General features: G+C 40.9%; 1 protein-coding gene across 2 annotated transcripts in view; it reads left to right on the top strand.

Annotated features, from left to right (window-relative positions):
- Positions 1 to 6: 6 nt before the first annotated feature.
- Positions 7 to 14645, top strand: part of USP12 (ubiquitin specific peptidase 12) — a 92057-nt gene continuing 77418 nt past the window's right edge. The window contains exon 1 of one of the 2 annotated variants that reach the window (XM_004386572.2): positions 7 to 181. In XM_004386572.2, coding sequence (XP_004386629.1) covers positions 134 to 181 — 48 coding nt within the window. In that variant the 5' untranslated portion in view covers positions 7 to 133. The remainder of the gene's footprint in view (positions 182 to 14645) is intronic. The other variant, XM_023740931.1, reaches the window with a different exon arrangement.

The raw sequence follows: 14645 nt of genomic DNA, 5'->3' as shown, positions 1-14645 counted from the left end.
GGCAGCGGCAGCGCAGGCTCTGTCCGTCCGTCCGTGCGGCTCGGGGTCCGCCCGGGGCTGTGGCGAGAGCGGGCGCCCGGCTCCCTCCCCCGCCCGCCGCCGCTGTGATTGGGTGGAAGATGGCGCTGGGCGGATGGAAATCCTAATGACAGTCTCCAAATTCGCCTCCATCTGTACCATGGTAGGTGCGGGGAGCGCGCGGCGGCGGCCGTGGGGCCTAGCGCGCTCCTCGCGGCCGGGCGGGCGGGCGGTTGGTTGGCCGGGGCGAGGAGGGGGTGGGGGCCCGGCCGCGGGGGAGGGGAAGTGGCGCCGGCGAGCGCGGCTGCGGGCGGCCGATTAGGGCAGTGGCTGCGAGGCGATTAGCGCTGGACGTGGTGAGTGGGCGGGCTCCGGGCTGCTTCCCCTGGGGCTGAGGCGGAAGGCGAGGGCAGGTGGGCGCGCGCTGGCCGCCCGGAGTCGCTGCTCGGCGGGGCCGGGGTCGGTGCGAGGGACGCCGAGCGCGCGGGCTCCATTTTAGCCTGGCTGGGCGCTACGCGGGGAGGTGTCCCTGTTCGGGGGTGGGGGTGGGGGGGTCCCCGGGAGGCAGGAAGGAAGGGTCTTATTCCTGCCTGTGGAGAGGACGGAAGTCAAGTGCAGATTTCCTCTGCGCGGCTCGGGAGGGGGCGTCCTCCGAGCCTCCGCTCGGGGGAAGGGGGTGTGTAGGAAGGTGGCAACTTTAACTAAGTGCCATTGACATTTTTTCCATTTTCTACTCTTTCTGAGGAATGAGGTTTCCCATTCCCAGCCATGTGTCCAGGTGGCAGTCTTGTCTCTGGGAATCCACATGAATCTTGAAGAGCAGCATTTCCTTTCTTGTCATTTGTTTACTTCAATACACCAAACACATCTGTGTGTGACTTAGTCCTTCTGCCCAGAGACGGGCTGCAAGGGTTACTGCGTTTGTTTTATCACGGCTTTTAGGTGCATTGAAAGGGAAGGGTGTTAATGCCCGTTGAAAGTCCAGAATGAAGCAAAATATGGGTGTGTTTAAAACTTAAAGTGTTTCTGTGACTTGGCCAAAAGGACTACGGTGTTGTGCAAAATGGGACAGTTTGCTTGATTAGCTCCTGATGAGCTGATGTCTAGGGATCATAATTATGAATTATCCCCCCAGAAAGTTATTCATTGTAACGTGGGCCTAGTGGTTATGTTATTAAAGACTAAAGAAATCTTTCCTTCTGTTACATGTCTCACTAGCTCTTTGTGTGAATCTGGTTGTACTTGGAGATCCCCAGGCCACCTTTGGATCTGAAGTAGTTAATTTTATATGTCTTTCTTTAAGGAGTGGAGAATGAGATTGGAAAGGCGCTTTAAAAGTACAGTCTATACCGCATGGCGAGGAACAGTATAAAAAAAGGGCTGAAATCAGGTGGGCTTCAAATCTACAGTATAGTCATGCGCTGCATAATGTCTGTTTGGGCAACATCTGACCTCATGTACATCGTGGTCACATAAGGTTGTAATAGAGTTCGGAAATCCCGATTGGAGAATGGGACGTAGCAGATGTAACCGGACATAGCGAACACAACAGCTTCCTGCACGCAACACGTATATCTCCTGTCTTGTATACAAGGCAATCGCGCTGCCAGGCGTATAGTGGTACAGTACATATATAACCTATGTTACATATGCCTTGATAGTGACAATAAACACCTATGTTATTGGCTTATGTATGTACTGTACTATACTTTCTATCGGTATTTTAATGTGAACTTTCCATACTTAAAAATAAAAAATTTACAGTGTAATAGTGTATGCTTCAACCGGTAGACAGCAGCATCCGGTCTCCTGTATCGCGTCTCTTGAGTGTTGTAGCGTTCTCTCTAATTTGCTTTCGAAAATGTTACCATAAAGTACATCATGGCTTCCATATGCAGCAAAACCAGTGGTAGTGATAGCAGCAGCAAGAGGCAAAGGAGGAGTATCAGTTTGGAAGTAAAACAAAAGGTTATTAAACAACATCAAGTTGGAAAATCAGTGAATGCCATTACTTGCGATTTAGGCATGTTTGCACAACGTCCAAATCACAAAACGTCCTATTTCACAGAATGTATTGTGGATGTTAAGCGATGTATGACGGTATTAGAGAAATCTTATGGAAGAATAAATCCTCAAAGAATCCATTTCCCCAAATGGATGCTTGTTCTTTCTCACAATTTACATTTTAGAAAAGCATTGGTATTAAAGGGATTATATGAAAACGATTCTAGAGGATTGTTTGGACCAATTATTTTTAGATACGCCAATTATTATCTTAATCTGTTACAAACGGACTGTGATAATGAAGTGTTTTAAAGTGATAACTTTGCCAAATTGCTGAGCTTCACAAATGGTTAGGTTGTAGTTCATTGTCAAAGTTTACAGTTTCAGGAACTTGAGTGATGTGTTACTCTTTACTAACCATTCTTTCATTCACTCGCTCAAGTATATATTTAGCACCTATGAGTTGGAAATGGGTTTTGGTTAAGTGCAAGAAAAGGAGCCTTGGTGATGTGGTGGTTAAGTGCTAGACTGCTAACTGAAAGGTTTGAGGTTTGAACCCACCGGCTGCTCCGCAGGAGAAAGATGTGGCAGTCTGCTTCCATAAAGATTACAGTCTTGGAAACCCCCGGGTGGTTCTGCTCTGTCCTGCGGGGTTGCTATGAGTTGGAATTGACTCGATGGCAGTGGCTTGAGTGCAAGAGGCTTTGCTGAGTGTTGAGGATACAGCATACAGCAGTGATCAAGGTAAAGTCCTTGCTTTCATGGTGTTTTATATTCTAGTTGAGGGAGACAAACAACATTTAAATAAACTTTCTAATAAGTATGTGCTGTAATCAGATTAGGAAAGGAGGATACAGAGATTTGCCAAGGTCATACAGGGAGTAAATGGGTTGCTGATCTCAATATCAGTCTGATAATTGACCCCAAAGCTCTTTCTGTGGTTCCCACCCAGGTGCATTTGTTGCATGTGCGGTGTGTGTGTATTGGCAAATACAGAAGTGGCAGTGCCTGGCCAAATGTACTTCCAAAAGTAGTGTTAAAAACTAGGTGTATCTGTATTCATATTTTCGACTCTACAGCAGTGGGTTTGGTTATATTCATATTTGGATAAATTATGGTGCACTCGTAAAATAATGCTAAGTGTCTTGAAGTAACCTGCAATCCTTTGTAAAGAAAACTGCAACCCATCTTCCGCTTTGTAGGTCCAGTTTTGCTCGGCTTGGAATTCTTTCCCTGTCTGGCTAGTTCCTCCTTGTCTCCTAAGCAGGAATAACCTAACTTGAATAACCCTACCCCTACCATCCCCATCCTCCATTCTTCTTATATAATTTCGCAACGTTTTGTAATCTCAATAGCATATCATACTTACTGTGTTGTAAATTTTTCTCTTATCTCCTTATTAAATTGTGCAAACTTTAAAAGGAAAGGACTGTCATTCATTTCTCTATCCCTAGCACCTAGGGCAGTTTGATCAGGAGCAGGGACCTCTGCGTGCAGTTAAAAAAGTTTCCCAGAGTACTTCCTTTCTCCTGCTCTTTCAGGACGCTGAGTTTGGTTAAGCATTGATGAGATTGGGTGTGTATGTGGAGTGGTGGAGATACCTAAAGAGAGTGATACTTCTTGGAGAATCAGCCACCGAGAAATATTTAGGATAAATTGAAATTTTATTCTCTAAAAAACCAAAAAACCCGACCAGTTGCTGTGGAGCCGATTCCATCTCATGGCGACCCCATGTGTGTCAGAGTAGAACTGTGCTCCATAGGGTTGTCAATGGCTGATTTTTTGGAAGTAGGTCACCAGACCTTTCTTCTGAGGTGTCTCTGGCTGGGTTTGAACCATCATCCTCTTGGTTAGCAGTCAAGTACATTAAATGTTTGTTCTACCCAGGAACTCCTATAAATAATGTTTACATAATTTTTTCAGTTGTCAAAATAAGGTACCTGGGCAAATATGTAATACCTTAATTAGGTTAAGTAAGTGTGTTAAATCTCTTCAGGTATGTCTTATTCTAGGTCATTATGGTTCTGCTTACATGTGAAAGTTAGTAAAATTTATTTTTCTTAAGTTAGTATTATAGTCTGACCAAAATGAGTGACTATGTTTAGATTGCAGTGAATACATTTGTGAAAGTAACTCCTGAACTGCCTCTTGTTTTCATTTTTCCAGGAAATAATACATTTTGAGTATCACATGGTGTTTTGCCTCTGAAGTAGGTTCAGACTTCAGGGTCTGGCACAGAGTAGCTGCCTAGTAGTAAATATTGTATTTAATAATTGTGAACATTGGGAAAAGTGGTAGAATCCAGACAGAGGGCCTATGTTTTGAAAATTGAGATGGAGGTTGTAGAGCAACTTTTGGTGGCCTCTGACTAGAAAGTGATAATATGGGTGGTCTATCATGGCTGTCCGTGGAGCCTCTGGTTGTGATACTGCGGCTCTTCCTATTTCGGTTGAAGGAATATAGTTGGGAGGGGATTGGATAAAGGGGAAAAAGGTCTTGCAGGTGGGTAGGGGTAGAATTAGATCAGGGGCAGCACTGGCACTGCTTGCCCATCCCCAGTCACAAGGGAGTAAGCTAGATCGGTCAGAACATGGTATTCATGAGACCAAGGCCACGCATTAAATCCTTCGACTCTGATAGGTGTTAAAGGTAGTCTCTGGGTTATGAACAGCCGACTTAACGTACAACCTGTAGTTAGGAACTAATCCCCGTAAAGCCTATTGTATTAAAATTTCAAGGTACATACAATGGTTCATAATAACAAATGGCACTCTTTTGTGACGTGCATCAAAACATTATTATTATTACCGTATTATGTTAAAGATGTTTAGTGTATCTGGAAGTGTTTCTTTAATTTTTTTATGCATAGGAAAGTACACTGTATACTATATACTACGACAAACGTTTGACTAATTGACGTTAGATATGAACCGTACTTAACTGTTCCAACTGTTCCAATTTACGTACAAGTTAAACATAAAGACAGATTTAGGAACAGAACTTGTTCGTAATCCAGGGACTGCCTGTACTTTTTGAAAAGCCTGCACCTAGCACAGTGCTCTGCACATTGTAGACCTTAAACTACTTACTGAAGGAAAGTCACAGGTAAAACTGGCTATTTGCCTTTTCTTGTTGCCCTGAGTCTTAGCAGTTCCAAGTAAATTTGTCTGTGGCCAATGCAATTTATCATCGCTCCAGAAAAGAAGAAAAGGAGAAAAAAGCCTCAAAGCCCATGCCTTGTTGATAGGAGGGTTGATAGTCACCTCCTCATGTAGTCAGAATATCGTACTAAATAATAAAATTTCTTGTTCCTTCTCAGGAAATAGGGTGCGTTTAGTTATTTTATTAATACAGGGTTTTATTAATTTTTTTAATATTTCATTATTAAAATAACATTTCTATGATAAACCAAGAACCCGTTGCTTTCTAGTCGATTCTGACTCATAGAGACCCTGTAGGACAGAGTAGAACTGCCCCATAGGGTTCCAAGGTTGTCGTCTTTATGGAAGCAGGCTGCCACATCTTTATCCCACGGAGTGGCTGGTGGGTTCAAACGACCAACCTTTCAGTTAGCAACTGAGTACTTAACCAGTGCACCATGAGGGCTCCTTGTTTCTATGATCAAAACATTTAAATTCAAGTTGCCAATGTTTTACTAATCTAATTTTTACTGAGGGAAGAAAGCCTCAAATATAAGGAGTCTTGTATCATATAAATTGTTGATTAGATATTGATAAGGAATGTTTGCACATTTAGAATAAGTTTTATAAGTAAGTATTATCAATATTTTATTTAAGCCTGCTGATCTTTTGAATTTGGCTAAAACACGTTTTTGGATATTAAAAATTATATGTGATGCATTCTCATTATAGAAAATTTGGAAACCATAGAAACTCTGTTATTAGCTGCTGTCGAGTTGGCCCCCGACACATGGTGACCCCAAGCACAATGGAAGGAAACAATGCTGTCCCCATGGTGGGTTGCAGATCAAACCATTGTGATTCATTGGCTGATTTGTGGAAGTAATCAGGTTTTTCTTCCTAGTTGTCTTAGTCGGGGAAACTACTGAAACCTGTTCTGCATCATAGCAACACGCAAGACTCCACTGTCGGGTGGTGACTGTGCGTGAGGTGCATTGGCTGGGAATGGAACCACATGGAAGGCGAGAATTCTACTACTGAACCAGTGTAACCATAGAAACTCTAAGGAAGCAGAAAGAAAATCACTTATTTTACTTCCCAGAGTATTTTTTTTGACTTTTTAAAAAAACTTAATTGTGTTTATATCCTAGATACAATTTCACATCCTGTTTTGTCATGCTGGTTTTAAAGTATGCTCAATTTCAGGATAAGCATTAAGAGTTTAAAGTTTTAAAACATGGAAAGATTAAGTTATGAAGGCACAGTGATAGGGTACTGGGTTGTTGACAGGTCATTCAGTGATTATTAAAGGGTAAAGTTCTATAGTTTTTTGGTAGAACTGGAATTTTATAAGAGATGATGGGTTTATTCTAGTTTTAGACACTTACTATACCAGTACCAGTTGCAGTTGAGTCGTTTCTGACTCATGATGACCCCATGGGTGTCAGAGTAGGTTTTCAGTGTCAGATTTTTTGGGAGTAGATTGCCAGGCTTTTTTTATGAGGCACCTGAAGGTGAACTCAGACCTCCAATTTTTCAGTTAGTAGCTGAGCACATTAACAGTTCGCACCACCCAGGGACTCCTAGACACTTACTAGTTATTACAATTTAAGGTAAGACCATTGGAATCTGAAACATGTAATATACTTAAAATGCAGTACTTTCAAATACTATATTCAGTTATGTGGAGTCTGTATAAATACTGTGGTCTTGTTTTACATCGTATGGCTTTGCTTAACCTTCTGGTGGCTTTTTCCCTCCACCTTTGACTAATCTTTTTATGATAGATCTCAAAGTAAGTTAATTTTCTATGCTACCTAGCCTCCATGTTAGCCAGTTTCAGCTAGACTTTATCACAACATGCCTTGTTGTCTTATTTGATTCTAGGCTTTTGACCTAGTCCCCAAAGATTAAGTTCACCTTTGTTTTGTCACTTACCAAGTTCCTTTTTTCCTGCCTTTAAAGCTTTCTTTATTCTAGCTCTCCTGTAAATTTTATTGTCTCAGGAAAGATTATTTAAGCATTTGTGTACTTTGTATAATTCCTTTCCAGGAATCTTAGTTTTTCAGGTTTCAATCTAATTTTGTTTTGTTTCTCTCAGTAGGCCTATTCCAGAAACTTAATATAGTATTTTATTATGTGTCGTATAGCATGGTATATTAAAAAGAACAGTTGGACCAGAAGGTAAATTCTGGTTCACATTTTGACATTTAGGTCTGTGTATTTGAGAAAATCTCTTAAAACTTTCTGAGAGTTGATTTTTCTCATCTTTAAAATAAAGGAATCGAACTAGGCAATCTTTAATAAATATTCCTTATAGTTTTTTCTTTCTAGATCTAGAATTCAGCTATGATCCTTTGAGAGTTTATAAATGATTATCATCATTATTATCATCATTTTTGGAGCCCTAATCATGTTTTAGATAATAAATGAAGCTAGGAATTAGACATATTATGTATGAATATGTTTAGTGTTTCAGATTATTATTATTTTTATATTTATTTATTTTATGTTTGCTTACTGTGTCCTAGCTTCTTGTTTTGTTTCAGTGTGCCCAAATAGGCTGCTCATAGGAGCTACTTTGATTATTGGCACCTTTGAAGCTCTAATGTTCTGTCACCAGGTGGTTACATCTGTTACTAGGTATGTGAGCCCAGGAGTCCGCCCTCTCCTACTGTATGGATTCAGCTCAGGTGCCCAGGTAGATAGCCACTAAGTGTGTGGTGTAGGCTCTCACCTACAGTCCTAGACAGGCATGGGTGATTGGTGTAGGCACAGGCATCTGGCTGCAACAGGGGGACACACTCTCTGAGCAAGGCGGGGGCTGATGGCCTCCCCCAAGTTTCCAGGAGGAAGGTGTGTCCGTCTTCCCTAGAGCTCATAGGTGGGTGGGTTTTGCAGCTGGGCTATGAGTACCCAGTGCTGTTGGCTGTAAGGACTGGGGGGCACCTCTTATTCTTGGGCCCCTATCGCAGGTGGTGTGAGTGGAGCCACCAGCCTTCTGGCACCTGATGTGAGTAGGTGAAGACCCTACTTAATGGGCAGAGCAGTGTCAAATGTCAAGAACCTGTCACTTCACAGCTGAAACAGTTGAAGTTAGACTTCAGGCGTATACCCTGTTGTACTCTGGTAATGATGGTCTACACTGTTGAAATGGGCCCATACAAGTCTCTGCAGGGGGAAAAGCACTCAAAGTCCGTGGATCCCTTATGCCTGTGCCTACCCTGGGTTCCTGGCTTAGGGGAGCCAGCAGTTTATTTTTTCCCGTTTGTTAATTTGTTCACTCTCCAAGGCCAGGAGAATGGCTCAGGGTGTGTGACAGATCCTACTTCTGGCCGAGGGGACTCGGCAATTGCTAAAGCCGGTCTGGGACCCAGTGCAGAGCAGGGAGGGGGAAGGTAAATGGGAGAGAGGTTTTTCCCTAAGGGGGGTGTTTTTGATCCGCGTGGTAGGCCAGATGCAAGTACTTATCTTTTGCCGGATGGAGGGCTGCTTCTCACTGGTTCTGGTTGGCCGTGCAGACTATCTGGCGCTGGGTCTCTCCCGGTGTGGAAAATGCGTCTCCTGAGCATCGCCGCTTGCCTGCCTCATCACTCACCCCCGAGCTGCTCAGGCCTGAACGGCTCAGGCTCTCGCCAGGTCAGGTCTGGCAACTCCTTGCTGCTTCTGAACTCTCTCTCCATCCCCCTGCCACTCCGTCCTCAACTCTGCCTTTGATGTTCAGGGCTCCCAGATTGCCACATATAATCGAATCACTTTTTTTTCAGGTCTTTGTTGTAAGAGGGTCCACCGGAAACGTTTGACTACTCCGCCATCTTGGCCCCCAGATTATTATTATTTTTAATGTGATAGAATTTATGGAAAATTGCACTCCAAAGTAAATACATTTTTCATCCTTTAAAAGCATTTACCAGAGCTTAGTGATATCACCCTTTTACTCATTAACAGGCTAATCCACATAGTTATTTCCTAATTTTTGACATCTTTTTCTATGCCAGTGCCATTAAAAAAAAAAAAAAAAAGATTAGAATTTATTCCTTTTTTGAGATTCCACACTTATCTTATTTCTCTAACTGTAAGTATAACCTTGGACAAGTTATTCTTCTGTGCCATGTTTCTTCATCTGTAAAATGGAGCATTGTAATAATACAGTAGAACCTTCCAAAGCTGGAAACTGTAAGGTAGAAACCTGTCAGAGAAGGAAAACACAGTATTTTCCACTTTCAGTGACAGAAAAGTGCTAAGACTGCACCCTGTCAAAGGTGGAAAACTTGCGAGACCTGGAAACACAAAGCAGTCCCATTGAGTTCCAACTCTCACGGGTTTCCCTGTATCTTGCTCGTGGTATCATTCTGTAAGTGTTGGCTGTTATTATGCTTCTAGAGTGATTTACTCTCCTGGGTGTGATGTGAAGTAATTATTAACCATACTGATTAATCTCTTGGCTCAAGAAGTACCATCTGATGTTAACCATTGTCATAGGGCAACATTTGTAGTAAATGTTAAATGAGAAACTACTTTGTTCTGTAAGCCTTCATCTTAAGTGAGAATAACAGCACAATTGGAAGAGCGTAGTCAATGTCACTGAACTGTGCATGTAGAAATTTTTGTAATGGTGTATCTTTGGCTATGTGTATTTTCACCAAAACAAAAAAGTTGAGAAGTTAGAGGGTTGACATGTTGTGGTGTTGTTAACCAGTGTCATAAAACAATATGTGTACTACTGTTTCATGAGAAACTATTTGTTCTGTAAGCCTTCACCTGAAGTACAAAAAAAAAAAAGAAATACCATCTGAAATTGAAATTTTTTATGAAATTAAAAATTTTCAGTTCATTTTCATCTTAAACATTTGTTTAATAATATGTCTCAGAGAAAGTATACTTTTATTTTGAAATTAATTGGATTAAATTTTAATATTGTTAATTGCTGTCCAGTTGATTCCAACTCATGGTTGACCCCACGTGTGCAGAGTAGAGCTGCCCCACAGAACTTTCAAGGCTGTGACCTTTCAGAAACAGATTGTCAGGACTGCCTGCCAAGGCACCTCTGGGTGGGTTCTGGCTGCCAACCTTTCCACTGGTAGTTGAGTGCTTAACTGTTTGTGCCATCCAGGGACTCCTAAAATGTTACTGAGAATGTAGGTTGTCCTCTCTTCCTGTTTTGAATCGTTTTTATAAAGAGGTTTTATTCCTTTTGTCTGGGAACAAAAATGACTGGTCTAATTTGTGACATTCTCAAACATATTTTGGAAGTTTAAATAAGTTGAGAAAACTTTCAGAAGAAAAATCCTACCTTATTTTGAACTTAAAAAAAAAAAGCACCATTTTTTGTCATTGTGAGAACAAGGTGTGTGTTAAAATCAGCTTCAAGCCTTACTCCCTTTCAGATTTTGCCTGTTGTATATTTTGAAACCTGTTAACTATTCTTAATAAACACTGGGGCCGTATTATTACACTTAACTGCCTTGTGTCCCTATCCTTTACTGGATCACCATTTCTTGTTGGCCTCCAATGCAGTCACCCAACCTGATTCCGAGTAGCTCTCTTGTGTAAAACCTGTCCTTTCCCTATCTCATGGGCTAGAAGAGGATTAACCAAATACCTGGAAAGTACTTTAAGTTGTTGGGAGGAAAATGTAAATGCTAGATACTATGAAAAGTTATGGGTTGCTGAATTGAAAAATCTTAATCACATTCCCAGTATTGTTGAAATTACCTGTAATATAAGAATTTGACCATTTAAACCCTTTCATGGGCGCTAGGAGATCTATACCCCAGTTACATTTTCCACCACTAGGGTTTATTGGTAGGCATTTGAGCCACTTTAGTACGTTCTGGCGTCAGTATGTACCTGTGTATGATGTGCTTCATGAAACGTGGAACCGATATGGCCTGCTTTCGTTAGTCACCTCCCTGATAAGGTCCTTTATAAAGTGCTTACTGGAAAGTTGAGTAAGATGTATTATGGCTCAAGTGTAACCAGGAAGTGTGATGTACTTCCTGGGCTATGGTACTATTGTGTAGTGCGTTTGTAACGTACTCCATGGAACATGGTATTGATATGGACCGCTTGCAGTTGGCACCCCATGTTTGCAACTACTAAAAAACTACCAACAGTGGTTCAGCAGCCATTCCATTAGTGAATAAATATGGCAACACCTCAAACTTCAAAAAACAAAAATTCATCCTTTAAACCGTTTAAATCTTAAGAACAGCATTTGTATTAGAAGGAGGTGAGAGGGTTTATGTAAATAATTTGTTTTGGAAGAAAAATGATTAAATCTTTGACTACTTTCATAAGAGTACTCAATCAAGAAGAATTATGTTTTATTTAATGCCAAATACAGAATATTGTGTAAAGTGTAATACAGAACATGCTTGTGTGAGGAGCCATAGCTTTCCGTAATCCTATGTGTTCATTGGCTTATGCTTTTTTGTGAAAGATTATTAGCGTTTTCTAAAACTTGTGTAGTGTCTAAGGAAGTGATGTATAAATTTGCTTAGAATCTGTCTAGTAATCCATTTGTCTAAAGCTGCATACCAAAGTGTATTTCTGACTTCAAAGGAGAAGTGGATGTTGATTTCAGTGGTAACTGACATGTTTTTCTTGGAGGGCTTCCTAGGTGTAGCTACCATCCATTGCCTGCTATGAGTAGTGATTTGAATCATAGTTATTTTTTGGTGGAGTTAAGTTACTGTTGCCTTTGATTTTATCTTATAATGCTTTTTATTTTAATGATCTAGTAAGCTTTCTGCCTGATAGTGATTGAATGTTTTTCATGGAGGGTGAGGGAGGAGGTTTTTTTTTTTTTTTTTTTTTTTTTTTTTTAAAGCTAATAGTAGCTTTTTTTGGCTCGTAAAGAGTGCTTTTTTCTTCAGTAAGTACTTTCAGGAAGTGTTAATGGTGACCTACATTGTATCGGAGTATGCAGGATTCTGGGAATACAAAGATGACTATGACAAGCTCTGGTCTTGTAGAGCTTCCCATTTAGTGTGCCCTGAATGCATGACAGGTGTGCTAAGGAACCAGTCCTCTTGACTTCTAAGCAGCCAGGTGGTATCTGGGTTGACCAGAGACCCCAGAAGTGTCCTAGCCAGGTGAGATCAGTCTTACCTGTGTATTCTTGTGGGTTCTACACATACTATTTTCTCTGTGTGTGTGATGAGAAAAAAGATTGCCAGCTCTGCTTATGTATTGTAGAGAAGGATAAACCCATAGAACAAAGGAGTGCAATGAGATGTTTTTCCTACCAGTATACCACTGCACAACAACAACTTACTACTACCGGTTGCCATCGAGCCGATTCTGACTCACGGCGACCCCAGGCGACCCCATGCATACAATTAATGGTAAATATCTGTGGAAGAGGAAGTGGTTATTTCTTTCTGGGGAAAAGGGAAGGGCTTCAGGGAAAAAGAAAAAAAAAAACTTCATAGAAGAGATTTGAACCTTGTGTGGACAGGAAAAGATGAGATTGCAGCTGTGGGCAAGGTCATGGAATGATGTGTTCCTTTTAGGGTCTCCAGGTGCATGGAAGCGGTCTTATGAGAAATAAGGCTGGAGAGTAGGAAGGGGTTGGTTCAAGAAGTACTAAGAGTTTAGCAACCGTAAAACTCGTTGCTGTCAAGTCAATTCCAACTCATAGAGACCCTGTAGGACAGAGTAGAACTGCCCAATAGGGTTTCCAAGGAGCCGCTGGTGGATTCAAACTGCTGACCTTTTGGTTAGCAGCCGAACTCTTAACCACTATGCCACCAGGGCTGACTATAGACTCTTATTAAAATAATCATTTAGCCGGAGGAAATCTAAGTCCAGAGGAATGGTGTGGAGATAGAAGAAACAGTGATGGGAATGAGAATTAATGAAAATGTGTTGGTGAATTTAATTACATTAATTGTTGAAAAGTAACTTGTATTCTTTTAAAACAGACAGAACAACAACCAACAATAACAAGATACAGTGGGAAGGAAGGACTATTAAGTGGGTAGTTAAAATGTTACCATGTTCTTGTGCAGGAGCAAAATAAACACTATTAGAATGTTTAAACTGTATTATATTCGTGTTAAAAATTAAGGGTAAATACACATTCAAACAAGAAACACATTTTCTTGCTCCTAAACCACCGTAAGTTTAAGCCTTATCATTCAAACTCTGAAGGCAGGAAAATAGGAAACAGAAAGACCAAAGTAAGGTGGAAGGAATAAGCTGTTTAATCACAACAAATCCCAGTGGATTAAACTCATCTATATTGTATTAAAAGAAAGAGCTGTCAAGATTGGATGGAAAACAAAATATTGCTTAATAAGAAACTTACCTAAAACAGAAGGATAATCTATATGACAATACAATACCGTTATCACACCTAAGAAAACTAATAGTATATAGGTTTCTGTTTTTGAGATATTTCAAAAACTTTTCAGAATCATTTAGTGCTTTTCTTTTTTTCTTCTTTTATTGGGGAGTTATTTTTTTGGTTACTGTTTCTCATATCTGTCATCTGAAGGATCCATTCAGAATTAGGACAGATCAGGTAATAGTAGCCCCACTTTCACAGAATGGAAAAACAAGCTTACAGTCATCCCCACATTGACTAGAATAAGGTCCAGATTTCTTGACTTCCAGATCCATTACTGTATGTTGCAGTTTTGATAGGTTGAGACAAAATTGTTGTTCCTTCCTCTTTAAGCAAGAACTTGGGAATTTTTGTCCCTAACGTCTTAGCTGGGTGTGTGTAGCTTTGAGTCCTTCACTTTCTTAGTAATTATTTGTACTTGGGTTGTCCACTTATAAGGAGCCCTTGTGGCGTAGTGGTTAAGCAATTGGCTGCTAACCAAAAGGTCGGCGGTTTGAACCCACCAGTGACTCCATGGGAGAAAGATGTGGCCGTCGGTTTCCATAAAGATTACAGCCTGGAAACCCTATATGGCAGTTCTGCTCTGTCCTAGAGGGTCCCTATGAGTTGGCATTGACTCAGCTGCAACGAGTTTAGTCCATTTGTCTGATTTCAGCCATGAAATGAACTAAAATTGCTTCAGTGTTGTCGAAGTTAAATGAAATGATACACGTGAAAATCCTTTGCACTATAAATATGAATTAACACCACTATTACATGATCATTATTGGTAGAACCCCCACTACCCCTGGTCCTCATGAGGGCAGGATAGAAGGCTCGTTGAGAGGCCATGGACTGTTTCACAAGTTACCTTTGACAAGGTGCAGTCATGTCAAAGTTTGAAAATAAGTTTTTGAATGGTCCCAGTTCCAGAATGCTCAGGTAAGCAATGAAGCAGCAAAGTTTTATATTATCCTTAAACAAAAAAATCTTTTTAATGTGTTAGGAATTCGTGGTTCATAGAACTTTTTTTTTTTCTAATAAGGTATTGTTAGCTCGGTTCTCTTACTGACATAGTTTTTTGCCAGATTTGTGCTGTGAGGAAGCAGTTAACTTCTGATGGCAGGAAACTTCCTGTAACTCCCTTCTAG

This window comes from Trichechus manatus, unplaced genomic scaffold (assembly GCF_000243295.1).
Source record: "Trichechus manatus latirostris isolate Lorelei unplaced genomic scaffold, TriManLat1.0 scaffold00168, whole genome shotgun sequence".
Taxonomy (NCBI): domain Eukaryota; kingdom Metazoa; phylum Chordata; class Mammalia; order Sirenia; family Trichechidae; genus Trichechus; species Trichechus manatus.
Note: the sequence above shows the minus strand (reverse complement) of the source record. Positions and strands in the feature narration are given on the sequence as shown.